The sequence below is a fragment of the Apodemus sylvaticus genome, chromosome 19, assembly GCF_947179515.1.
Source record: "Apodemus sylvaticus chromosome 19, mApoSyl1.1, whole genome shotgun sequence".
Lineage (NCBI taxonomy): Eukaryota > Metazoa > Chordata > Mammalia > Rodentia > Muridae > Apodemus > Apodemus sylvaticus.
In genome coordinates this window covers 24,365,838-24,391,949 of record NC_067490.1, presented here as the reverse complement: position 1 = coordinate 24,391,949, position 26,112 = coordinate 24,365,838, and the positions used below count along the sequence as shown (strand labels likewise).

Here is a 26,112-nt window from a genome sequence, read left to right as displayed (position 1 = left end):
GAGGGGGAGGAGCTAGGAGGGATTGACAGAGAGGCTGCAGAGAGAGAAGCTCGTGGCCTGGAGAAACCGCAGGTTATATAGGATAACATAGATGGGAATAGAGTAGTGTAGTGGGAGATCTGCCCAATCTAGGCTCATAGCTTGTATTGTTACTGAATGAGTTGAGACTTCTTTTACCAGGTAATTGGGCTGGAAACAAAGTAGCAACATCTCTCTCTCTCTCTCTCTCTCTCTCTCCCTCCCTCCCTCCCATGTATGTATGTATGTGTATGTATATATTTTTTAATTTATTTACTTTATATAAGTACACCGTAACTGTCAGACACACTAGCAGAGGGCATCATATCCCATTACAGATGGTTGTGAGCCACCATGTGGTTGCTGGGAATTGAACGCAGGACCTCTGAAAGAGCAGTCAGTGCTCTTAACCACTGAGCCATCTCTCCAGCCCTGGTAAACATATTTTTTTTTATCAAGGCAAAGTGAAGGAAACAAAACAAAACAAATCAAAACTTCTGATGGGGGAGGGGCTCAAAGGGAAGAATACTGGCCCCCTCCCAGCCGCACCCCACACCCTGCCTCTTGAGACTGAGTCTCACTCTAGTCTAGGTTGATTCTGAACTCACTGTGTAGCCCAGGTTGGCCTGGAACAGATACAATGTGACTGAAACTTAGGAGCGCCAACTACACTTAATGAAAGCAGCCAGCTGCGAAAGACTGCAGGAGGTGAGCACGGAGGTGGTGGCTGCTGTACCTGATCCTGTCTCTAGTGAACGGGATGGTCTCGTTGTCTTTCTTCCAGTAGAACACAGGCGGAGGCATGCCTATGACCCGGCCCTCCAGTCGCACCGGGTGGCCCTCGGGAACGCCGCTGTTCTGGAGTTTCTCCAGGATCACGGGCGCCTTCTTCACTTCTTTGGCTGAATGAGAGAAATGACTTTTCTATTTGAATAGTAGCAAGGCCTCGAGGTTTATGCCTCAAGCTTATTACAGTCTTTTTAAGTTTAGTTTTTGAGACAGAGTCTCATGGTATATCCTTGGCTGTCCTGGAACTTGTTTTGTAGACCTGGCTGGCTTTGAACACTGCCTTTGCCTCCCAAGGGCTGGGAATACAGGCGTGCACCACAATATTGAGCCTGAAGTAGTGACTTTTTAAAAAGGGTTTTTCAAAAATATATTTATTTAAGCGGGCGGTGGTGGCGCATGCCTTTAATCCCAGCACTTGGGAGGCAGAGACAGGCGGATTTCTGAGTTCGAGGACAGCCTGGTCTACAGAGTGAGTTCCAGGACAGCCAGAGCTACAGAGAAACCCTGTCTCGAAAAAACCAAAAAAAAAATATATATATATATATATATATATTGGTTAATTTGTATATTTGTGTGTGTGTGTGTGTGTGTACTCAGATCAGCATGCTTGGCGGCAACAACTTTCTGCACTGAACCATCTTGCCACTTTTGAGAATTTTTCAAACACTTAAACTGATTTTTTTTTTTTTTTGATTTTTGGATTTTTTTCAAGACAGGGTTTCTCTGTATAGCCCTGGCTGTCCTGGAACTTACTAGTCCTGGCTTGTCCAGGTCCTCTGCATGAACAGCAGGTGCTCTAACCACTGGGCCGTCTCTCCAGGCCCCTCAGCCAACCTGCTAGGTTTGGTCACAATGTCATTTTTCTTTCTCACAATATATTCCGAACAGAAGTCTTTACAAAGGTGGTGGCGCATGCCCTTAAATCCCAACACTCTGGAGGCAGAGGCAGGTAGATTTCTGAGTTCAAGGCCAGCCCAGTCTATAGAGCAAGTTCCAGGACAGCCAGCCAAGGCTACACAGTGAGACCATGTCTCAAGATGCAAAACAAACCCCCACAAAATCCAAAAACAACAACAAACCAGCCAACCTACCAAAAACCAAAAGAAACAAAATAAAAACAAAAAAACAAAAACCAAAACCAAAACCAAAAAAACTTAAAACAAAATTACGCATTCTAAGTTGTTTCATATATCAAAGTCATTGGTTTAGAAATATGGGGAAAACAGAAAAGCCCGAAGCCCATATAAAATGAATGTGTCCTAGTACGTCGGCAAGACTGAATTAGGAGCAAAGGAGAAGGCTTCACAGGGGAGTGGCTGTTGGCCTAGAGGGAGGAACAGCAGTGCTGACTGGAATTGCTTCTCTCTTTTCTTCTCCCTTCCCACCTTCTTTTGTTTTCTTTTCCTTTTTTCTTTTTGAGACATTTTCTCTATATAGCCTGGCTGTGCTGGAACTCCCTTTGTAGACCAGGCTGGCCTTGAACTCAGAGACCCTCCTGCCTCTGCCTCCACTGCCACCACTGCCAGGTTCAGGTTGATTTTCTTAATGCCCCGCCCACAGCTGGAAAAAGCTTAGCATTAGAATTCCTAAATTCCGCAGGCCGGGCAGTGGTGGCTCACACCTGTAATCCCAGCACTCTGGGAGGCAGAGGCAGGTAGATTTCTGAGTTTGAGGCCAGCCTGGTCTACAGAGTGAGTTGCAGGACAGCCAGGGCTACACAGAGAAACCCTGCCTTGAAAGAAAAACCAAAAAAAAAAAAAAAAAGAATTCTTAAATTCCACGGGGCAGTGGAGACGCTCACCTTTAATCCCAGCACTTGGGAGGCAGAGACAGGCGGGTTTCTGAGTTCAGGGCCAGCCTGGTCTACAGAGTAGTTCCAGGACAGCTAGGGCTACACAGAGAAACCCTGTCTTGGGAAATTAAAAAAAAAAAAAGAATTCTTAAGTTCCAAAATTAAATTCTGGCTGGACCACTGCTCGGCATCTGAGGATTCTCTCCAACGATATCTCTGATATCTCTGACTTCCCTTCCTACGGTCTTGCTGTGATTGCCTCACATCATCCTGGGGGAAAGGCTCATTTGTTTAACGATTCAGCATTTGATGAGCCTGAGGCAAACATCACAACAAACCAGGGTCTCGGGAAGAGGCTCAGTGGGGAAAGGTGCTTCGGGCTAAGGCTGAAGTCCGGTGTGTGATCCCTCGGGCTTGCATGGTGGAAGGAGCCAGCCTACTCCTGCGACCTGTGCTCTGACACACAGGCCATGACGTAGCCCCCTTCTTTATAACTAAAACCACAACACAGCAAACCAGAGCCTCTGGCCCCAGAAGCCCAGAGTCTGCAGGGAGACAAAGCACTGAGCCATCACTCGGTAATGATCCACGCGTGCTCTGCCAATCTTGCCTGTTCTTGTGCGGTGGAAACAGAGGCGGTGGCGAAGGGCTCCCTGGCCAACCCACTGAGCCCAGTGGTGACACGGGACTTAAGGCTTTTACGTTTTTACTCCTCTCTATTTTTATTCTTGAGAGGAAGCCTTAGGTAACTAGGTTGGTCTCAACCTCACTGTGCAGGATGACTCCCTGTTTGCACCTCTGCGGCCGTAGGGTGTCAGAAACACGCCACCACCGTAGCTGGTCTAAGTAGACTGACACCTGAGCTCTCAGGCACCCTACCGACCGAGCTGATAAACCCTTGGTCCTGAAGTTAGATTTTATAAAAGGGTGCTGGGTAAAGAACCACGGACATGGTGCAAAGGTTTGTAACTCAGGAGACAGAGGAGTCTAGTGTGGTCCGAGAATCAGTCTGAAGGGCAAAAGGTCAGACTGCAGTGCCAGACAAGTAATGCATTGATTGCTTGGTCAACTTTTGCAATTGCTCCCATTGATTATATGACTAAAAGGAAGAAGCGGCCATATTACATTTCTAGATTACGACGACGTACCTCAGAAAGCAGTGTAGAAAATATGGTCCGCTACCGTGAAGGGGGAAGAGATTGCTGGGGCAAGGAGCTGGTCTGAGTATTTTGGACAGTCAATCTCTTTGAAGGGAGTTCTGCCCAGGAGTCCCATAGCAACCTTACCTACCACGGTGAGCTCCAAACTGAAGGAATTCTGCCCGGTTTTGTTGGTAGCCACGCACGTGTAGGTCCCTGCGTCGCGCTGCGTGAGCGGATCGAGGAGCAGAGAGTGGACTCCCGTCTCCCTGACCAGCATCTTGTGGGAGGCGTCGGGTAGCACAGGCTTCCCGTTGAGCAGCCACGTCAGCTCCGGGGGTGGTAAGCCGCTCACCTAACAGAAGACAGGACAGCCGCCATGGGTGACAGAGACCGGCAGATTCACCTGGTCACTGAATGGTGCTGTGACTTTGAACTGGGTGGACTCTCAGCCCCGTTTCAGTTATGATTAATCCATGTGATTATATCCCACAATGATGATAGAGACAAATAGTGGGGTTTTTTTGGGTTTTTTGCTTGTTTGTTTGTTTGTTTTTGTTTTTGGATTTGGTTTTTTTGAGACAGGGTTTCTCTCTATAGCCCTGGCTGTCGAACTCAGAAATCTGCCTGCCTCTGTCTCCCAGAGTGCTGGAATTACAGGCGTGCGCCACCACCGCCCAGCGATAGAGACAAATAGAAAAGCACAGACTGTGGCATCAGTAAAAGAGATGACTTTGGCTTAGATACTAATTCAGGTTCTCAAATTTTGTTCATGAACTATCTAAAAAAAAAAAAACAAACAAAACAAAAAACCTTGAGAAATATATATATATATATATATATATATATATATATATATATATATATATATATATATATATATATTGTTTTTTTCGAGACAGGGTTTCTCTGTGTAGCCCTGGCTGTCCTGGAACTCACTTTGTAGACCAGGCTGGCCTCGAACTCAGAAATCTGCCTGCCTCTGCCTCCCAAGTGCTGGGATTAAAGGCATGCACCACCACTGCCTGGCATTAATTATAATATTGAAACAGAATCTTTGGGGAAAGAAGCCAGGAGCTGGTATTAAAGTTTAGAGAGGCAGGAGAACGTACAACCTGAATATTATTTAGGCAGCAACTAGGGGGATTGAGAGCCGCACACAGACAGGGGCTCTCTGCGCATGCCTGCTCTCCAGCCTGCACTGACCCGCACCTACATTTCCCATAACACCCTGCGCAGTTGCCTGGCGTAGAAGTGATGACATCAGAGTACATGTCCCCTAACACCCTGCACGGTTGCCTGGCGTAGAGGTGATGACATCAGTGTCCGGTTCCACAGAGAGATCTTTGCCCTGCCTATGTGAAGCCTCATTTCAGATTGGGAAATTAGAATGCAGAATGTCAAAAGGTGACAGAGGTGGCTTAGTGTGAGAAAACGGAAGTTTCTCCCTTCCCTGTGACCAAAGGAGCAACAAACAAGCTTCTGGCTTCTTAAAGGATTCCAGGGACCATATAGAAAAGTCCACAAGTTACCCTTTGGTTATTGTCTCAAAATGAAGAATCAGCTTGATATAATGCCCACATAAAATGGTTTTGCTTTAAAATTTTTATGCTTCCATACTTTTTATTATTAAGATACGGTGATTTAAGTCACTAATGACACATTTGTGTATGGCAGCAAGAAGATTACACGCTATGAAAGAACCATGGAGAGGAGAATTTCCCTCCCTTCCCCACACCCCTTCATCTGAGAAAAAAAAAACCCATAAAACAAATACAAACAAAAAAAAGTGTGAAGAAATAACCAGATGTAAACTCTGGACAGACCTGGTGCTAAGGGCGGGTGCTTGGAAGTACCTTACAGTCCAGTCGACAGAGGCCGCCCTCATGAGCCACCAGATCCCCGGGGGCCTGCAGGAAGTGTGGTCGGAAGAAGCGTTCCTGTAGAGGCTCTTTGTCTCTTTCTTGCATTCTGGACCTTCCTCTACAAGAAACATTCATAAACATATACAATAACTGTATGCATTTAGGCTATATGGCTATAATAAGACATAGTCTCCTTTAGCCCAGGCTAGCTGCGAGCTCATCAGTAACCAAGGATGATCTTGGACTAATCTCTGATCTTTCTGATCTATCATGCCTCCCGAGTGCTGGCATTATAGGTGTGCAGCATTATGCCTGGTTTATATGGTACACCAGGGAAACGTGGTACGTGTTAGGTAAGGACTCTATCAAATGAACCACACCCCTAGAGTAGGGAGGAATTACTAGACCATCAATCAATCAATCAATCAATCAATCAATCACAGTTTAGAATGGATGCAAATACACACATACATAAGCCAAACCAAACCAAACCCAAAGCTTTTTGTAGCAAGTATCCCATACACTATAGTATTATTTCTGAACTCTGAAATTAAGTAAATGGGCTCTGGGCTGGGTGCTTCCAGAGGACCCAAGTTCAGTTCCCAGCACCCATGCTGGGTGCCTCACAAGCACCCTTAAGTTCCACTTGGGAGAATCCAAAGCACCCATGCTTATGTGCGCATGACCCGGCCCATAAACATAATTAAAAATAACAAAAACAAAACAAGCAGTCCTTGGCCTCTTTCTCTCTGAAGTCATTCGGTGTTAATCGGCTTAGCTCTCCCTCTCCGTGGCATTTGGCACTTGCTGAAAAGTTATCAAAATAAAGAAACAAATCCGTAGTCAGTCCGAGAGCCCAAAGAGGAGCCCCCGTGAGTCACTCAGAATGGCCGTGACCGCAAGAAAAGTCAGTCTGGTAATAAAACTACAGCTGAAATTAAAGATGACCATGAACTTGAACTAGCAAGAGTGATCAACGGTAGCAGCTGTGCTTGAAAACAAAACAAAATAGAAGAGCTATAGGAGGGGCTGGAGAGGAATCTTCACAATGGCAGGGAGACACTGTCCAAAACACGGACAGTCTTTATTTCAGTTCCTTTGGTAAGCTATGCCATCGCCAGCCTCAGCAACTATGGAAAAGCTTCACTAAGTCTTTGTGGCACCCCAAGACTCAAGGAGAAAGCCAGGTTCTTTCTCATTAGTGGTTTGTAAAAATCCAAGAGGAAAATAAGTTATGGAGGAGACTTCAGCAGAAATATTCAGCCCCCAAGTTTCCTTTGGTGATAGAAAAGTCAGTCTTTCAAAGGGGTCGCCATGCATTATGTGGACAGGTGCTGATGGTTGCAATGTTTTGAACCAGCATGATCGTGCCAAAGGGGCCGTGGATGCAGTTCAGTTGGTCTAGTTGGTTTGGCATGCACAAAACTCAGGGTTCCTTTCCCAGCAGCACATTGACTGGGAGTAGGTGATACATGCCTATAATCCCAGCACTTAGGAGGTGAAGGCAGAATTATCAGTTTAAAGTCATTCTCTGCTATACAGAGAGTTTAAGGGTCTGGGATACCTGGGAGCCTGTCTTAAAAAAAGGAGTTGGGGTTGGGGGTTGGAAAGATGGCTCCGCTATTAAACATACTGGCTGCTCTTCCAAAGGACCCGGGTTCAGTTTCTTCAAAGCTCACAACCGTCTGTAATTCCAGTTCTAGGGGATCTAGCACCCTCATTTGTATGTATATATACACACAAGCATATGTATATACATATACATGTGGGTAGAACACCAATGCACATAAAATTAAAACAAAATAATAATAAAGTGCCCAAGCCCAGAGCTTTTTTTTTCTTTGGTTTTTTGGAGACAGGGTTTCTCTGTATAGCCCTGGCTGTCCTGGAACTCACTCTGTAGACTAGGCTGGCCTCGAACTCAGAAATCCGCCTGCCTCTGCCTCCCAGAGTGCTGGGATTACAGGCGTGCGCCACCACCGCCCAGAGCTTATCAAACATAAATGTGCCTGTGCATTTTATTCAAGTGTGACTTCTGACTTGGATGCTTTAGATCGGGCTTGATGTCTGTATTCCAAGGATCTCCTGGTGGGGGCACTGCAACGTGTGTGTGTGTGTGTGTGTGTGTGTGTGTGTGTGTGTGTGTGTGTGTGTGGTACATTGAAGCAGTGATCCATAGACCTTACAACTGCTCTTCACCGTGGTGAGTGGGAGAGACGGGAGGACTTCAGAAAAGAGGGATCTCCTGTCTTTACCTGTGAGGCTGACCGGCAGGGCTGAGTCGGTTTCGAATGGGCAAACCCTGTACCATCAAGTGGCCAGAACAGCTGATCCTCCCCTGAGAAGCAGAAAGCAAACGAGATTAAAATGAGAAATCCATATTTTTCAATTTATATTAATGTTTTCTTCACCAAAACATCATTATACATCTTTAAAAAAAAAAAAAAACCCAACAAAGAGTCTTTCTCTGTTCAAAAGGGAAAAAAAAACACTGCAACTTTAGTTTTGGTTTTCTTTTCTTTTTCTTTCTTTCTTTTCTTTCTTTTTTGTTTTTCAAGACAGGGTTTCTCTGTGTAGCCCTGGCTGTCCTGGAACTCACTCTGTAAACCAGACTAGCCTCAAACTCAGTAATCTGCCTGCCTCTGCCTCCCAAGTGCTGGGATTAAAGGCATGTGCCACCACTGCCCGGCTTTGGTTTGGTTTTTAAGACAGGGTTTTTCTGTGGAGCCCTGGCTGTCCTGGAACTTGCTCTGTAGACAAGGCTGAACTCAGAGATCCACCTGCTTCTGTGTCCCAAGTGCTGGAGTTAAAGGTGTGCACCACCACTCACCACTGCTTGACTAAAAACAACACAACTTTAAATGTGTGTGTGTGTGTGTTTGGATGTATTCACGTGTGTGTATTGAGGCCTGGGGTTAATGCTGGGAGTCTTGCTAGGTGGCCCTCCACCTTAGTCATTGAGGAAGGATCTCTCAGTTGAACCCAGTGCTTGCAGATGTGACCAATGCAGCTAGAAGCTTGCACTGGGACTTCCCTATCTCTGCCTTCCCCAGGTTGAATACCAGGTGGGCACCACACCCACTCATCATTCACAGGAGCTCTGGTCCTCATCCTTGCACAGTCAGTGCTTTACAAATCTGGCTTCTGGGGCTGGATAGATGGCTCAGAGGTTCAGAGAGTTTGCTGCTCCTTCAGATGGCCTGAGTTGGTCCCAGTTGTAGGGGATCTGACACCCTCTTCTGGTCTCTGACGTCACATGCATTTTTTTTTTTTTAATGAATTTAACATTACTTGTAGCAACAATGCAAAAGAGCCAGATATTTTTATGCTTTCCTCAATGGAAATTCATCAACACTGACATTTCAGGGGGATGGACAAAAATAGCAACGATGGCTCCATGTATTTCCAATTTGAATGTCAAATGGAAATATTCTGTCCTGTCTTTTAGGGGAATCTTAAAACAGGATCATTCAGAAAAGTAAAGAATAAGATTATAGCTAGCTCTCCAACTTTTATCCATAAAGAAAAAAGAAAAAGGAAAAAAAATCCGATATGAGTTTGAGAGATATTTCAAGCCTTTTTATTTTTGTCTCTAGGTTTATTTTAATTTTCAAAAGATTTGTTTAAAGTGTGAGTATTTTGCTCAAATATGCATCTGTGTACGGTTTATGTCTGATTTCCTTGGAAGTCAGAAGAGACCAGAACTCCTAGAACTGGAGTTACCGATGGTTGTCCACTGCTGTGCAGGTGCTGGGAACTGAACCCAGGTCCTCTTTGAGAATATCGGTGTTCTTAATGTGCTGGTCCGTGCTTCTAGCCCTCTTTAATTTAATTAATTTGTATTTATTTGTATGTGTATGTGTATTTGTGGGTATCTTCAAAGGCCAGAAGAGGGCATCAGAACCCATGCAGCTGTAGTTAACAAGTAGTTGGGTGCTGGGAACTAACTAAACATGGGTCTTCTGGAAGAACAGCAGATGCTCCTAACTACTGAGGCCCTTGGTTTTGTTTTGATTTGTTTTCTGCCTTCAGACTTGATGCACTGTGACCTTGAGCTGATCCTGCTTACCTTTGCTACCCCGAGCACCCCACTACGCTGACTTGTTCCTATGTTGTATTGAGGATCAACTGCAGGGCCTCGAGCTTGCTAGACAAGCACCCTAAATACCGAACTGTATCCTCCAGCCCCACCCATGTCTTCTGACAAGGGCAGCAGAGTAGCAGACTAGCCTAAATTCCGCCCCGTGTTCTAGATAGGCACAATCACGCCTCTCTCTCATTTTCCTTAAGGCTTCATTCACAAGCAACATCAACCACTCCAGAACTGGTGTCCATGCGCCCTGCAACCAACCTGAGGGTTGGCCGCCATGATGGTGTAATTGCCGTCGTCATCGCCGTGGGTGGACTCGATGTGTAGCGAGCAGGTCCCATCCCCTTCTCTCCTCATTTTACAGTGCTCGTTTCTCTTAGAAATCTGCTTCCCATCTTTGAACCAGTAAACCTGGCAGGAGAGGGAAGCAAGGAACTATTGGTGAGGACATACTGTGGGCATCTTCTGGGGTAGAGATATTCAGAACTACGAGATAAAGGCCAAACGCCATCGCTGTTGCAAGACACTCATCATTTGCAAACACTGAGAAAGATCATAAAACATGTTCAAAATGACAGTATACTGGGCCTATACAATACCTAAGTAAAAAAAAAATACAATATGGCTCAGCACTGGGCTAAAGTTTTTTACTATCTTTATTATACCTCATAATTAGCTTAAGATACTCAAAGGATCACTATGTCTTCACAGGCGAAATGATGAACAAGGAACCTGGGTCACCCTTCCATTACCCGATGTAAGTTGTAATCATAAAACAGATGCAGGTCTGAGTGCCTGAGATGGTTCACCTTGCCTGAAAGGCTAGCGTGGTTCACTGGACGGAAAAGAAGACAGCTAGAGCATCAAGTTGCTAGCTTTACCTTCTGGCCAAAATCCAAACTCTCAGCCTGAAATATACAGGTTTGCTGTGCATGTGGCTGGCCCTGCGTGAGTGAGGGTGAGTTCTTCAAGGCAGGGCAGATAACGTGATGGTTGTAGGTTTTCATCTGCCTTTGCCCTGGTTACCTAATCCGGTATGGCACCATCGCACTCGTGTTTGTGAAAACAGATCCCTGATAGCCACACCGGGTGCAAAGCCTTCTCTGACTGCCACAGAATGTGATGACTCAGAGCTGGGGGGGAGGGGAGGAAGCATGGGACATTCTCAGGCATTTGCCACCCTCACAGTAAGGACACTGATATAGCTCTCTTTGTATGACAAAAGGCACCCTGTAGGGGTCAAATAGAAACTAAACACAATGAGAAATATTAACTGGATCAGTTTGGTGGCCAAGAGGACCAATAATCCAAAATAAGGCACCATGACTAAGAAATCTGTTTTAAACTTTTATTAAAATTCAAAGTTTGATATGACGGCATTTGTCTTTAATCCCAGCCCTCCAGAGACAGAGGCAGGTGGATCTTTGTGACTTTGAGGCCAGCCTGGTCTACATAGTGAGTCCCAGATCAGTTGGGATTACTTGAGGCCCTGACTAAAACAAAGCAAACAAACTCCCCTACCAAGTCTGATTTGTTTTTGGCCTAATGATCTTGTTCCTGATATATTTTTACCTAAATTCTGAGGGCTTTGCTAATTTTTGAATATTGCTTTTCATTTTTATTCTGTAGATATTTCACTGTAGTATGACAAGTTTGTGTGTGCATGTGTGTGTGTGTGTGGATGTGCATGTGTGTTCGTGTGTGTATTGTGTGTGCATGTGCATGCATGTATGTATGTGCATATGTGCATATGTGCGCGCATGTGTGTATGTGCATATGTGTATGTGCATGTGTGCGCACATATGTTCATATGTGTATGTGTATGCATGTTTGTGTGCATGTATGTATGTGCATGTTTGTGTGCATGTGTGTATGTGCATATGTGTGTGCATGTATGTATGTACATATGTGTGTGTGCATATGTGTATGTGCATAAGTGTGAGTGCATGTGTATACATGTGTATATGTATATGTGGGCTTTTGCTTTTTTTGTCTTTTTCCTGAATTAGGGTAGCCTAGGCTGGCCTCAAATACACTATATAGCCAAGAATGATCTTGAACTTCTGATTCACTTCCTAAGTGTTGGGATTATAGGCATGCATCACCATGTCTAGGTTTTATATGTTCTGGGGGATTGAACTCGGGGTTTCATGCTTGCTTCTGGCTTGAGCTATATTCCAAGCCAGAGACTTTTCTTTTTAATGTGTCTCTGTGGGTGGGGGTTGGGGTGGGGGGGGTGGGGGGATAGGGGGTGGGTGGTGCAGGAAGAGGCCAGAAGAGGGCCTCAGATGTCCTGGAGCTGGAGTTTCAGGGGTCTGTGAACCACCCTAAGTGGGTGCTGGGAACTGAATTCCCATCCTGTAAAAGCCGCAAGTGCTCTTGACCCTGAGGTCATCTCTCTATCCCTCTGAGATATCTGTTTCCGGCGTGAGGGACACGTGATAGAGCCTGTCGACTGGAGTCGAGGCGACAACTCTGCCACTGAGGTATGGCAGCCCCGTGAGACTTTCCGAAGACCCCGTGTAATCGTCCCATGCGGTTGATGATCAACTGGCGGGTCATTTTCCCTACCTTTGGAACAGGTATCCCAACAATTTTGCAGGTGAAGGTGACTGGGGAGCCTTCGGTAACCCGGAAGTGTTTGAGTCTTTTGTCGAAAATGGGTGCGATGCACTTGCCCGTGGGGATTTCCTCATGCTGTATCTCGTCGTCGGACTCGTCGACGGGAGTGCGCTCCAGACGGAACTCTATCTCGTTCATCAGCCTCTGCTCAAAGCTGGAAATTTTATATTCCTGTCAAAGAAGAAGGGCATGTTGAAATGTCTATGTAAAATAAACGTTATCGCCATTGTTAATATAATCATATAAGGGGCTGTGTATGCATGCCAGGGTCCCATGCCAATGTCCTACACAGCTCTCTGGAGTCAGTTCTTGTCTTAGGGTTCTTTTTGAAAGATTTATTTATTTTTATTTTACACATGTCTGGATGTTTTGCCTGCACATGTCTGTAGAACATGGGCATGCCCATGAGCTATCATGTAGGTGCTTATCATTGAACCCAGACCTTCTGAAAGGACTCTTAACCACTGAGCCATCTCTCTGGCCCCTTAGATGGGGTTTCTGTTGCTATGATGAAGACTATGACCAAAAGCAACTCTGGGAGGAAAGGGTTTATTTCGTCTTGGAGGTTACATCATCCGGAGAAGTCAGGGCAGGAACACAAGGCAGGAATTGAAGCATTGGCCGTGGACCCACACTGTTTACTGGCTTGCTCCCCATGATTGGTCAATTTGCTTTCTTATACAGACCAGGGGTGGCACCGCCCATAATGGGCTGGGCCTCCTCACATCAGTCACTAATCAATACAATACCAATACAATACAATTGCCTGTAGGCCAGTCCGATGGAAGCATTTACTCAACTAAGATTCCCTCCTCCCAGAGGTGTCTGGATCTGTGTCAAGCTGAGAAAAACCAACCAGCCACAGCTCTGCTAACTTGTCATGGGTTCTGGGGATGAACTGTAGCCTCAGGCTTACGGAGGAGAAGTACATAAAAATATATCCTGCAGTGCAATGTGAAATCAAGCTTCAGAAAAAGGCTGCTCACGTGGTAGAGAACGTCACTGACACGGATAGTTTGGGTCTGGTTCACTTTGTCATGTGACAGTTAAGTATATTTGCAAGCTTTTTGTTTTTGTTTTGTTTTGTTTTTTTTTGAGACAGGGTTTCTCTGTGTAGCCCTGACTGTCCTGGAACTCACTCTGTAGACCAGGCTGGCCTTGAACTCAGAAATCCACCTGCCTCTGCCTCCTAAGTGCTGGGATTATAGGCGTGCGCCACCACTGCTCGGCTGCAAGCTTTTTAATAATAATGTTTATAAAATTAAAAAATATAAACAGATATACCTGATCAATGTACCAACCATGTAATCCAATGTATTAACTAAAGACAAGTGTTAAGATAAGAATGTAAAGGCTGAGCTGCTCCCGTGACAGATTAAACTTTGGCAGGCAGAGCCTTAGGGACAAGGACATGGTGACTGAGAATGCTGTGTGGCCTGTTATTAAATCCCTGAGCTGATGGACAGTTTGAGCATTCGTTTGCTTGATCTCAAGGTCAAGCGTGTCTGCCAACAGAGATCCAACTCTAAAGTTACGACCTACATCACAATTCCTTGTTTGGGAAGGACTAGAAAGAAGGTGTAGCCTTGTTGGAGGAAGTGTGTCACTTGGGGTGGGCTGGCACATGCCTGTAATCCCAGTAGTCTGGGAGGCAGAGGCAGGAGGATTTCTGAGTTCGAGGCCAGCCTGGTCTACAGAGTGAGTTCCAGGACAGCCAGGGCTACACAGAGAAACCCTGTCTCGAAAAAACCAAATCCAAAAAAAACCAAAAACCAAAACCAAAAACAAAAACAAAACATCAAATGCTCAAGCCACGCCCAGTCTCTCTCTCTCTCTCTCCCTCTCTCTCTCTCTCTCCTCTCCCCCTCCCCCTCTCTCCCTGCTGCCTGTGAATCAGGATGTAAAGTTCTCAGCTACTGCTCTAACACCATGCCTGTCTGCTTCCAACTTGATCATGATTAATCCTCTAAAACTGTAAGCCAGCCCCAGTTAGCTGCTTCCTTTATGAGAATTGTCTAAGCATTTCTTCACAGCAATAGAACAGTGACTAAGTCAGGTGATAATTTGACAGCTTGAAATATTGGATTCCAGGGGTACATCTGCAGGATAGGAACTCAGGCAGGGCCGGAACCTGGAGACAGGAGCTGATGCAGAGGCCACAGAGGGGAGGTGCTTACTGGCTTGTTCTCCATGGTTCTCTCAACCTGATTTTCTGTAGAACCCAGGACCACCAACCCAGGGATGGTACCACCCACAATGGGCTGAGCCCTCCCTCATCAATCATTAATTAAGAAAATGCCATATAGGCCCCCCTACAGCCCGATCTTTTGAAGGCATTTTCTCAATTGAGGTTCCCTCCTCTCAGAGGACTCTAGCATGTGTCAGGCTGACATTAAACCAGCCAGCACATCCAGCCCAATGTTGCTCTCTGAGCTTTCTGTTACCAATGGCCAACACAGGTCCAAAGACAGTAAATAGAAAAGCTTCAGAAATAAAGCCATATGTGAAATAGCTTTTGTAAAGTATATCATTATAACAATAACTATAGTTGCTGATCTTTAACTATATACATTTTTTTTTCTTTTTTGGTTTTTCTGTGTAGCCCTGGCTGTCCTGGAACTCACTCGGTAGACCAGGATGGCTTTGAACTCAGAAATCCTCCTGTCTCTGCCTTCCAAGTGCTGGGATTAAAGGCGTGCGCCACTACTGCCCGGCTCTAACTATTTACATTGTTTTGAACTTATATTTATTTTTACTGTACAATGCACACAGGAGCATGCGCCGAGGTCAGAAATTGCCTTTGTGGAGTTCTCTATTTGTCTCTTTTTATCTTAAACGTTGATACTGGGCTCATGTGGCAAATGCCTTTACCAGCTGACCCTCATGTCCCATCCTGCTGCCCCCCACATCCCAAGGAATAAAAATAAGGTTTCATACATGTTAGGTGGGTGACCTATGTCCCACCTGATACTCAATTTCTCCTCCCTGTCTTTCCCCTCTCCCTTCCTCTTCCTTCCTTCTCTCTCTCTCTCTCTCTCTCTCTCTCTCTCTCTCTCTCTTTCTTTCTTGTACTGGGAGTTGAACTCTGGGCTTCATGGCTACATTTTGCAGTTACAGTCTCAGCCCTTAAAATGTTTTTTTCTGTCTAAATTAAGCTTTCATATAGCATGTATCTGTGTAGAAATACCATCCCAGGCATGCATTGAGAATCTTGGAACCGGTCTCCATGGGTATCAGGGGACCGCTCTAGGCAATCACCTGTCAACAAGTGACCCGAGTGACCTGATGGGGTGTTTCAGGGCCACAATTTCCTGTCAACAAGCTTCCCAGCTGTGTCTACAGTCAAAGCTGTGACCCGTGCTGTATTAAGCAGAGTTATATCCTTACGACAATATCCCATCCAACCTTCTGACTTTCAATGGTTACCTGCTGGTGTGATCTGACGTCACCGAAATTCGCTTTCTTCCCCAAGTCTAGAATCACTGAGTTCTTGGTCTCTCGGATGTAACCATCACTCACTGCTTGAGGAGTCTTTGTGGTTTTCTTCATCAGACCCTGGGGCGGTCTGCAAAATAAATCCCCGCACCTATGAAATGACTAGTCAGTCTATGAGGGTCTACAGGTCTCCATAGGTAAAACGACAACCTGGCTTCAGCCATCGGGGGATTAAACGACATATGTAGAAGCATTTTACTTTATAACTTACTTTTATTAGCTTGAGGCAAGATTTCATGTAGCCCAGGCTGGCCTTGTACTAGCTATGTAGTCAAGGATGATTTTGAACTTCTGCCCCTCGTGCCTTTGGCTCTTAGTGTTAGAATTACATATGTGCAAACCACACCCAGTTTATAAGATCCTGGGGCTTCATTCAAGCTGGGCAAATGCTCTACTACATATTTTAAATTCCCAGACATGGTGGCAATGCCTTTAATCCCAGAACTCCAGAGGCAGGTGGATCTCTGCATTCAAGGCCAGCCTGGTCTGCAGGATAGCCAGGGCTATACAGAGAAACCCTTGTCTCAAAAATCAAGCATCATCAACAACAACACAAATCATGCCCCTTATCCTGAACCATTCAATATCCATTTTGTATCGATTTGATAAGATTATCACAGACTTGACTCACTAAGAGTCTCAGCCAGACCAAGCTATCCTGTGCGCATGCCCCTCTTAGTTGGCATCTCTGAGGTTCTAAGACACTTACACAGACGGTGCGCTTTTAGGCAGCCCCATGGCGTTGGTGGGCGGAATGGAAGGGAGAGAAGGCAGAACCGAGCTAAGGAAAGCCACTGGGTTCTGGATCCGCCCGGTAGGAGAGACAGGAGTTGGGGACACACAGTGAGGCTGAAACTGGTTCCCACCGGGAACGGCATAGGCGGCTGCTGGTGGAGCCGGTGGCGCTGCTGGCTCTGCTGGGCTTAGAGGAGCTGGCTCGTTTGGGATGGCGAGCCCGCTTGGAGATCTGCCTGGCGTGGAGGGGTGAGCCATTAAGAGGCTCTCTTTGCTGACTGTCCTCTGAATGGTTTGAGGAGTATTGCTCAGGGTGAACACTGGGGAGCTGCACGGGGACACGGGTGCCGTGGGAGTGCTTGAGGCGGGGAAGAAGTGCTTCGGCCGGGCCAGGTTGAAGGTCTGTGGTGCGGGACCCTTCGCCTGCTTGCTGGAAATGGTCGCTGCCACCGGGGGAGCCGAGTTCATGACGCTTATGTTGAAAGAAGACTCCTTGGGCGATGACGGAGATGGATTTTGCAGATGCTGCTGTTCCAGTAACACTTGGTTATGAAGCTGTTGTAACTGAGTGGAGTCACTGGAGGAAAAACAGAGCGGGAGACGAGAGACCTGTTACCACCAGCCTCACCCTTCAGAGAAACCTACAGGCTGGCCTGGGGATGTAGCTCAGCTGAGAGAGATACATGGAACTCTGGGTTCAATTCCCAGCCCTGAATTAACATGACACATATCCAGTAACCCTAGCGCTCAAGAGTTAGAGATACAGGATAAGAAGTTCAAGGCCATCCTCAGCTACACAGTAGCTGGCCAGCCTGGGCTACGGATGGCTATTTTAGACTGGGGGCGGGGTCAGAGAAGGAGTGACAGAGAGAGACAGAGAGACACAAAGAGGGCCACAGTGGCGAGACATCACCTAACAACTGCTACTGAGCCTTTATTTTTTTTATCTTTCCCTCTTCCCAAGAGAATCACCAACAGAATATTCTTTGTGCTCTGACACTTCAGTTGTGTAATGGTGGATGTTTGTATACAAATTGGAAAGTAAGAGAGATGGAGACCGTGTTACTCTTGCTGAGACTGTTTCAAGTTCTGATGGCCTCCGCTAGCTCAGCTTGGACAGAAGGCATCTCACTGGGCATGGGTGTGAGGTACCGGAAACGTTGAATTCTCCAAAAGAATCTCTCCCACACTGTGATGGCGATGGATTCCAGAGCTTGGTGCATACTGAGCAGGTGCTCTACCACTCTCAGCCAACACCACCAGCCTTATGGAGGAGCTGAGTGTGTTTGAATGTCACCCGTCTTCTCCAGACAAGGCTTTGCAGACAAGATGACCTTCTGTCCTTGTTCATTCAAGTTTGCAGCCTTGCTTTAAGCCTTTAGCATTATAATTATTACAGATGTTAGGTTTGTCTCTCCAAGGTGTCCTATAGTACTACTCTGTGTGGTGGGGCACGCCTCAGTCCCTGTGCGTCAAGGAAGGAGGCTCAGGAGTTCAAGGCTAGGCTCAGCTATGTGTCAAGTTTCATGTTAGTCCAGGCCACAAAAGGCATTATATGTGTGTGTGTGTGTATGTGTGTGTGTGTGTGTGTACATGTGTATGATATGTGTGTGTGTATATGATATATGATATATGTGTGTGTGTATATATATATACACATATATAACATGTATGTATACACATGCACACACACATATATATGGGATATTTATGTGTGTGTGTGTATATATATATATATATATATATATATATATCCCCTGATAAACTTCACACTTATCTTGCTTATAAATATCACCTTTGACTTTCCTTGTTCTTAAACAGAGAAAGAAGGCTGGGGAGATGGATCAGTGCATAAGATGACTTACAGTGCAAGTTTGAAGACATGAGTTCAAATCCTTAGCACCCCTGTGAGAAAGTTGATGTGGCTGCCATACCTATAATCCAGCACTGTCCCCCAGCAGTAGGATCAGTGGTGCTCTCTGGATCCCTGTCAGATCCAAGTTCCCTGTGTCTCAAGGGAATAAACACAGGAATCCACCCTACACGTGCACATGCTACACACACACATACCACACAACGCGCATCATGTGTGTGCACAGCACGAGAGGGAAGGAAGCCTGGAGATGTGGCTGCTCTTGTAGGGGAGCCAGGCTCAGTTCCCAGGACCCACACAGAGGCTCACGCCTGCCTGTAACTGCAGTTCCACGCCATCCGATGCCTCTCTGGCCTCCAGGTGCACACACACACACACACACACACACACACATACACACACACGGGTTGTGCATAAAACTCAGGCACACGCACACAGATAATGAATAAAGGCTTTTAAAAAGAGAGAGAGAAGAAAGGAGGAGGATGGTGGGGGCGGGAGAGGTGTCTCTGCAGGAGCCCGGGCCACAGAGGCACCACAGGACTCGCCTTCTTCTCACAGCCTGTTTCTCTTCACAAGTGAATTATTGCTAATAGGTAAGATGGAAGGGAAGTGTCTTAGGATCCTATGTGCGTGAAGGCATCGAGACTGACAAACGGGTATTTCGCAGAGTTTATCCCAGAAAGAGTGACCTGGAGGGCAGACTCATGGGAGTTGGGGACATCTCAAGACCATTGGTCTCTTGTCCATTGTAAATGTGTGCTTCTGGGCCATTGACGGTGAGCTGATGAATATGAAATCTAGTGAACATGAAAATGTCTCATGTTTTAGAGTCATTTAGGGACATGGAGGAGCAGGGGAGTGGCTCAGCTGCTGAAGCCCGCTGGCTAGAATTCCATCCCTGGAACCCACAAGGTAGATTCCCACAGGTTGTCCTCTGATTCCCACTGGTGTCACAGCACTCCTAGACACATGCACATTTGTGTGCATGCATCACACACATGTACACGCACACACACAAACATATTAAAAAGACATGTTGAAAAATTAAAAATTAAAAAAAAATGTTGAAAAAGAAAGTCAATGCTCACCATGTTGAACCCCAAGTTTCTTTAAATCTTATACCTTTTCGGGGTGTTGTGGGTCAAACCCAGGGTTTCACAAATATTATGTCCTCTACCCCTGGGCCACACCCCCAGACCTTTGATTGGTTTTCTTTTCTTTTGAAAAAGAATCTTGCTATATAGCCCAGACTAACCCAGAACTCTCAATCTTCCTTCTTTAGCTTCCTGTGGGCTGGGAATACAGATGTGGGCTGCTGTGCCTGGCTGGCTGATTTTTCCTAATTTTTGGAGTTCAAGGCTTTTTTTTTTTTCTTCTTCTTCTTTCTTTTTCTTTGGCATTTCTTTTTGTTTGTTTGTTTTGTTTCATTTTTTGGATTTGTTTTTTTCGAGACAGGGTTTCTCTGTGTAGCCCTGGCTGTCCTGGAACTCACTCTGTAGACCAGGCTGACCTTGAACTCAGAAATCCGCCTGCCTCTGCCTCCCAGAGTGCTGGGATTACAGGTGTGCGCCACCACCCACCCGGCATTCTTCGACATTTCTAATGAGAGGCCAAATCTTTTAAGTTCAGACTCCACTTTAGGGAACCTGACCTAAGTTTGAACTCAGGCTGGTACCTAGCATTAGTTTCCAAGTTGCCCCCCAACAAAACCCAAGCCTAGCTCCAGTCTCTAGACTAATCCCCAACAAGACCAGTGTCTCCAGGTTAGTCCCCCAACAAACCTGCACCCCAGGTTACAAGCCCACCACCTGCCTACCGACCACCAATGCAGAGGGGAGCAGAAATTAGGTTTATGATCGGACTCCCAGCACCAGCCAATTACGATAAAGGCCACAGTAGCTTTCCAATTAGAGGCTTGCACATTTAACCTCGCCTTCCGCCATCAATTGCTGCTTACTATAAAGCCTTGACCCGACAGATATCCGGGGCTCCCCTACTACCAAAACAGTCCTGAGTGAGTGTGCTAGCTCAAATAAAGACCCTGGTGTGAGTTGCTCCTGTCTAGTGTTTTGGGGAGCCACTAACATTTCTCTGGCACCATATTAATACATGGTATGTAGATGAGACAATTTACTAAATGAAAGTCCCTTTCTGCCTCTGGGCAACAGTACCTACTAAGCAGTCCTCTGTCCGGCTGTAGGAAAGCTGTTGTCTGGAATTACGTGACTAATTCAGTACTTTTGGTGACTTCTTCCCTCATCCCCAGCCCTGCTTTAGAAAGGAAATGATAAATGCAATTAAAAGGTAATCAAACAAACGTGAAAGAGTGGTAGTGGCTGTGGCCCCTGCCTTAACCAGTACTCGGTAGATCTCAAAGTTCTAAGCCAGCCTGATCTACAGAGCTATTTTCTGGACAGCCAGGGTTACACAGGGAAACCCTGTCTCAAAAACAAAACAAAACAAAACCCAACTAACCAAAAACAAACAAATGAATAAACAAAAAAAGCAACCCATAATAGAAAGAAAAAGAATGCATGATCTTTAACTTTTAGGGTTTTTTTTTTGTTGTTTTTTGAGACAAGTCTCCTATGCATCCCTAGCTAGCCTGGAGCTCTCAGTCCCCCTGCCTCAGTCCCCAGAGTACTGAGGGTATTGGCATCATACCCTGTGGATTTTGAATCTCTGAGATTAAAGTATTAGACAGTTAAATACAAGCCTGGCTATCTGGTTTGAAGGTGGCTTTAGCGACAATCTTGAATACTGTGTGCCTGAGCCGACTCTCCCTGGCTCTGAAGGACAGCTGATAAGCACCAGGCCCGGAATCCCACTCAGAGGCCTACAATCACGTGGGAGAAGTTGGCTCACGCCAACTGTGAGGGCTGTCAGTTGTTAAACATTTCCCCCGGCCGATCAGGACACCTAATTCCGAGCATCTGCGCATGGGTTTTACCAGGCCCCAGGTGTAGGCTGTTCATTATTGTCACGAAGTCTGTGAAACAAACAAAGCTGCCTGACGAGGCAGCAATGCGCCCAGAGCTAACGGGACTGGGAAGGAATCTAAACACAGTGATCTTAAAACATAGGTCAGCTGTTCTTCAATGTGAGCCAGCCTCGGAATCTGGTTAAAATACAGACTTCCAAGTTACGGAGAGTTTCAGGTTCCGTGGGCGGGTCTGGCTTTTAGGGGCCGAGAGCAGCGCTCGTGGTCCGCCTACCCTTCCCTGGGCAACTCTCATAGGTTCATCGCTGCGCTAAGGATAGGCTTGCTGGCGTCTGGAGAAATAGGATGTTGCCTAGCACTCAGGGAGTCCTAGGTTCAATCCCCAGCTCCCCCTATAAAAACCGGGTGCAGTTGTGCACACCTGCAATCCCAACGTGAAGGAGGTAGAAGCAGGAGGACTGGAAAAGGGTCATCCTGGGCTACACACCAAAGTTAAAGGCAGCCTTGGTTACGCGGGACCCTGTCTCAAGATAATATCCACAAAAGACACATTTGTCCCTAAAACATAGGCTTTTTAGCTTATCCTAATGTTTGTCTGATAGTTTGCTCATTTTTTTAAAATGTTAATTTTTGTTTTTGTTTTGTTTTTTTCCTGGACACAGAGGAGTGAGGGGTTGGAAAGGTGGCAACTCGGATTGTGTCTCTAATTCTACATCAGTGGCTTCTGAACTGGCTGTATGTTAAAATAATGTATGGAGACTGATTCAATCAAGTTGGAGGGCATTGGATATATATATATATATTACAGAAGCATTACTTTAGACAGCTTGATATTCAAGCTACCAGTTTCAAAGGAAGGATTGTCTTGGACAGGTGGGAAAGGCTCATGCCTTTAGTCCTAGCACTTGGGAGATAGAGACAGGTGGATCTCTGTGAGTTCAAGGCCAGCCAGGGCTACAAGAAACTCAGTCTCATAAAACAAAATGAAAGGGAGAGGGGAGGGGAGAAGGAGGAGAGGGAGAAGGAGGAGGAGAAGGAGGAGGCTGGAGAGATGGCTCAGCTGGTAAGAGCACTGACTGCTCGAGTTCAAATCCCAGCAACCACATGGTGGTTCACAACCATCTGTTAATAGGATCCGATGCCCTCTTCTGGTGTGTCTGAAGACAGCTACAGTGTATTTACATATAATAATAAATAAATCTTTGAAAAGAAGAAGAAGAAGTATGGTTTTAACTATAGTGCAACCCTTCTTTCTGCTGCATTTAAAAAATTAACATTATCTCTAATTTCTACAGGAATGGTTTACTGAAAGAATAAGAAAACAAGCAAACCATCTGCCTGGGGAAGGGTGAGCCTTCGTTGTCATGCAAAGCTTGTGCAGACGCAGCCAATCACAGCAAACCTAGTCTGTGCGGTCCCTGCACAGAAATAACTGAGGCCCTGGCCTTTCCGGTTATACTGATGATTATACAGTGTGTTTACTATAGTGAAATACCACACAGCACCCCACAACTGTGCAATAATTATGTGACAAATTAAAAAAAAAATAAAGGAAAAACTACTCAGGACAGAAGGGCTGGCTCAGCAGTTAAGAACTCTGGCTGAAGCCTGGCGGACGGTGGCGGTGCACGCCTTTAATCCCAGCACTCTGGGAGGCAGAGGCAGGTGGATTTCTGAATTCGAGGCCAGCCTGGTCTACAGAGTGAGTTCCAGGACAGCCAGGGCTAAACAGAGAAACCCTGTCTAAAAACAAAACAAAACAAAAGCTCTGAGTGCTCTTCCCGATGCTTGATCCTCACGTGTCCAGTTCCAGGAGATTGGACACCTGCTTCCGGCCTCTGTGGGCACGGCACTTCCACGGTGGGTATTCATGCATGCAGGCAAAAATACCTATACACGGAAAAAAATACCCATCATTTTTTAAGGTAGTAGTACAGGCTGTGGGCATGTGAGTTTACAAAGAGTATGTATGTGTATGTATATATAACATATAAATACAGTTAAGAGAAAACTGAAAAGGTAAAAAAAAAAGGGGGGGCAAGGACTGTTAAAGAAATATATAGTGATGAGGATTGGATTTTTAGAGGGTGTCACTCATTGCAAAAAAATGTTTTTATTAATTGTCCACCACTATTCATTCTGCACTTTATGAGGAAGCTGACTTTTTTCCCCCTTTTGTGTCATTAGGCTTTAGTTTCTTTAAGACCGGGTCTCATGAGGCCTAGGCTGGCCCCGAACTTGCTATGTAGCTGAGGACCACCTTGACCCCCTGATCCTCTTGCTCTGACCTGTGCTAACATCACAGTGGCCCTGAACTTGCTATGTAGCTGAGGACCACCTTGACCCCTTGATCCTCTTGCTCTGACCTGTGCTAACATCACAGGTGTGTGCTTTTGTATCTGCCTAAAACATCTTGGGGGGGGGGTGCTGATTTTTTTTTTCCATGATTGCAGTATGTGTAACTAAAGACTACACTTGCAGTATGTGTAACTAAAGACTACACTTGCAGTATGTGTAACTAAAGACTACACTTCCCAGACTCCTTTTCGGCTGGCATAGCAGCTGACTCAATGCTGGTCAAAGAGATGAAGTCAGAAGAATTTGGCTGAGATCTCTAAGAAGGCATTTCAAAGGGCTTCTAACATGGAGACTGTGACTTCTGCCCGTTTGCTCTTCCTGCTTCTGAAGTGGACACGTAATGGCTGGACAGTCAGACATCCTGCCCAGGAGAGGCCGCAGGGAACATATGTTGGTGAAGGCACAGTAGACAGGAAGAGACTCATTCTTAAAATAAAGTCTTCTATGTTTAACCTGTTACTTCAGGTTTTCGGTAACAGAAGGCTCACCACCTTAAATGGCCCATCCAGACAGTCTGTGGATGAGAAAACACCCCACAGAAAAGGCAGACCCCAAGGGAACTGTTTGGTCTACCCAGCCCCCAACTCCCGTCTCTGAGAACCATACATACTCCAACCAAAAAACAAGAGACAGAGTTGTAAACCGGAATTCCATGTCAGCACATGCCACTCCTCACAAACAAATATATGGGGTTTTGTTTGTTTAAAAACACAAATGATATCAACCTCTGGCCTCCACATGCACACACAAGTTCATGTGCACCTACACACACACACACACACACAGACACACACACAGACACGAACAAAGAGGAAAACCGGAACACCATCCATTCTCCACCTCATTGCCCCACTCCCAGCTTCCGGCTCCCCATCCTTGGTTGTGTGTCTACACAGACGAGAGTTGAAACCTGATCCATCCGCCTTTCCCATCCCTCTGTCTATGTGGCTTCCCAGGTCACATCCTAGGAATGTGCCTTTGGGAACTGGTCCTGTCTCCACTCATGGCCGCTTCACGAATAAACGCTTTTTCTCCTGGAAATTCACCGTCTCAGTGAGCCTCACACTGTGTGGTGAGCAAATGCGCCTGGTTTGCTGACCAAAGTAAAGAATGATGAGAATGGCACCTGGTGAGCCTCCTTCCTGCTCCACTGAAGGACAAGTGCCGGGCCTGATACTGTGTGTGTGCTTGCTGACCGTCCTAGTTAGCGTTCCTATTGCCTCAACAAAATGCCATGACCGAAAAACAAGTTTGGGAGGAAAGGGTTAATCTGGCTTACACTTCCTTATCACTGTTCATCACCCAAGGAGGTCAGGACAAGAACTCAAGCAGGGCAGGAACCTGGAGGCAGGAGCTGATGCAGAGGCCATGGAGGGGTGCTGCTGACTGACTTGCTCAGCCTGCTCTCTTATAGAAGCCACGACCACCAGCCCAGGGATGGCCCCACCCACAATGGGCTGGGCCCTCCCACCTTGATCACTAATTGAGAAAATGCCTTACAGCTGGATCTCATGGAGGCCTTTCCTCACCTGAGGTCTCTTTTTCTCTGGTGACTCTAGCTGTGTCAAATTGACACACAAAATCAGCCAGTATACTGACCTTAAGCATTTATATAGTTATAATAAAAATTTTATCACTAGCTGTAATATACACCATCACTAGCTGTAACAGATGAGGATGAACCACAACATGCTAAGGTCATGCTCTGTACTTGCTTGGCTGCAGGAGTACTTGAACACGGTACGACTCTGCCATGGACTCTGCAGGGTCGAGATCCTGGGCCGAGTCGAAAGACCAAGGCTTCTTGTATTCCATTATAGTCACAGAAATCACGCTATTTTATACCATGTACTCAACATTAGCAAAGGACTATCTAAATAAATTGAAGGTTTCTCTAACGAGCACACAGGCTCAAGTTGGTGCCGAGACACACAAGGACAGAAGAATGGACCGTCAAGATGGTCAGGTATAGGGCTGGAGAGGTGGCGAAGTGGTTAAGAGCACTGACTGCTCTTCCGAAGGTCCTGAGTTCAAATCCCAAAAACCACATGGTGGCTCACAACCATCCGTAATGAGATCTGACACCCTTTTCTAGTGTATCTGAAGATAGCTACAGAAGATTACATATAATAATAAATAAATCTTTTTAGATTGGAGTGAGCAGAGTTCCTGAATTCAAATTCCCAACAACCACATGATGGCTCACAGCTATCAGTACAGCTACAGTGTACTCATGCACATAAAATAAATAAATTAATAAGTAAAAAAGGATTTTCAGGTACAAGAAAGAGTGTTCTACTCTGGGATAGAGAACTATAACATTAGAAAGATGCAGTCAAGCCGGGTGGTGGTGGTGCACGCCTTTAATCCCAGCACTTGGGAAGCAGAGGCA

At 46.0% G+C, this 26,112-nt stretch overlaps 1 protein-coding gene across 1 annotated transcript in view; it reads right to left on the bottom strand.

The window, feature by feature from the left end:
• The window catches only part of Mypn (myopalladin), a 77,572-nt gene that overhangs the window by 3,866 nt on the left and 47,594 nt on the right, over positions 1-26,112 (bottom strand). The window contains exons 10-17 of the mRNA XM_052164457.1: positions 16,520-17,122; positions 15,742-15,880; positions 12,265-12,486; positions 9,955-10,104; positions 7,859-7,941; positions 5,595-5,721; positions 3,886-4,093; positions 755-920 (exon numbers count right to left, since the gene is read on the bottom strand). Coding sequence (XP_052020417.1) covers positions 755-920; positions 3,886-4,093; positions 5,595-5,721; positions 7,859-7,941; positions 9,955-10,104; positions 12,265-12,486; positions 15,742-15,880; positions 16,520-17,122 — 1,698 coding nt within the window. The remainder of the gene's footprint in view (positions 1-754; positions 921-3,885; positions 4,094-5,594; positions 5,722-7,858; positions 7,942-9,954; positions 10,105-12,264; positions 12,487-15,741; positions 15,881-16,519; positions 17,123-26,112) is intronic.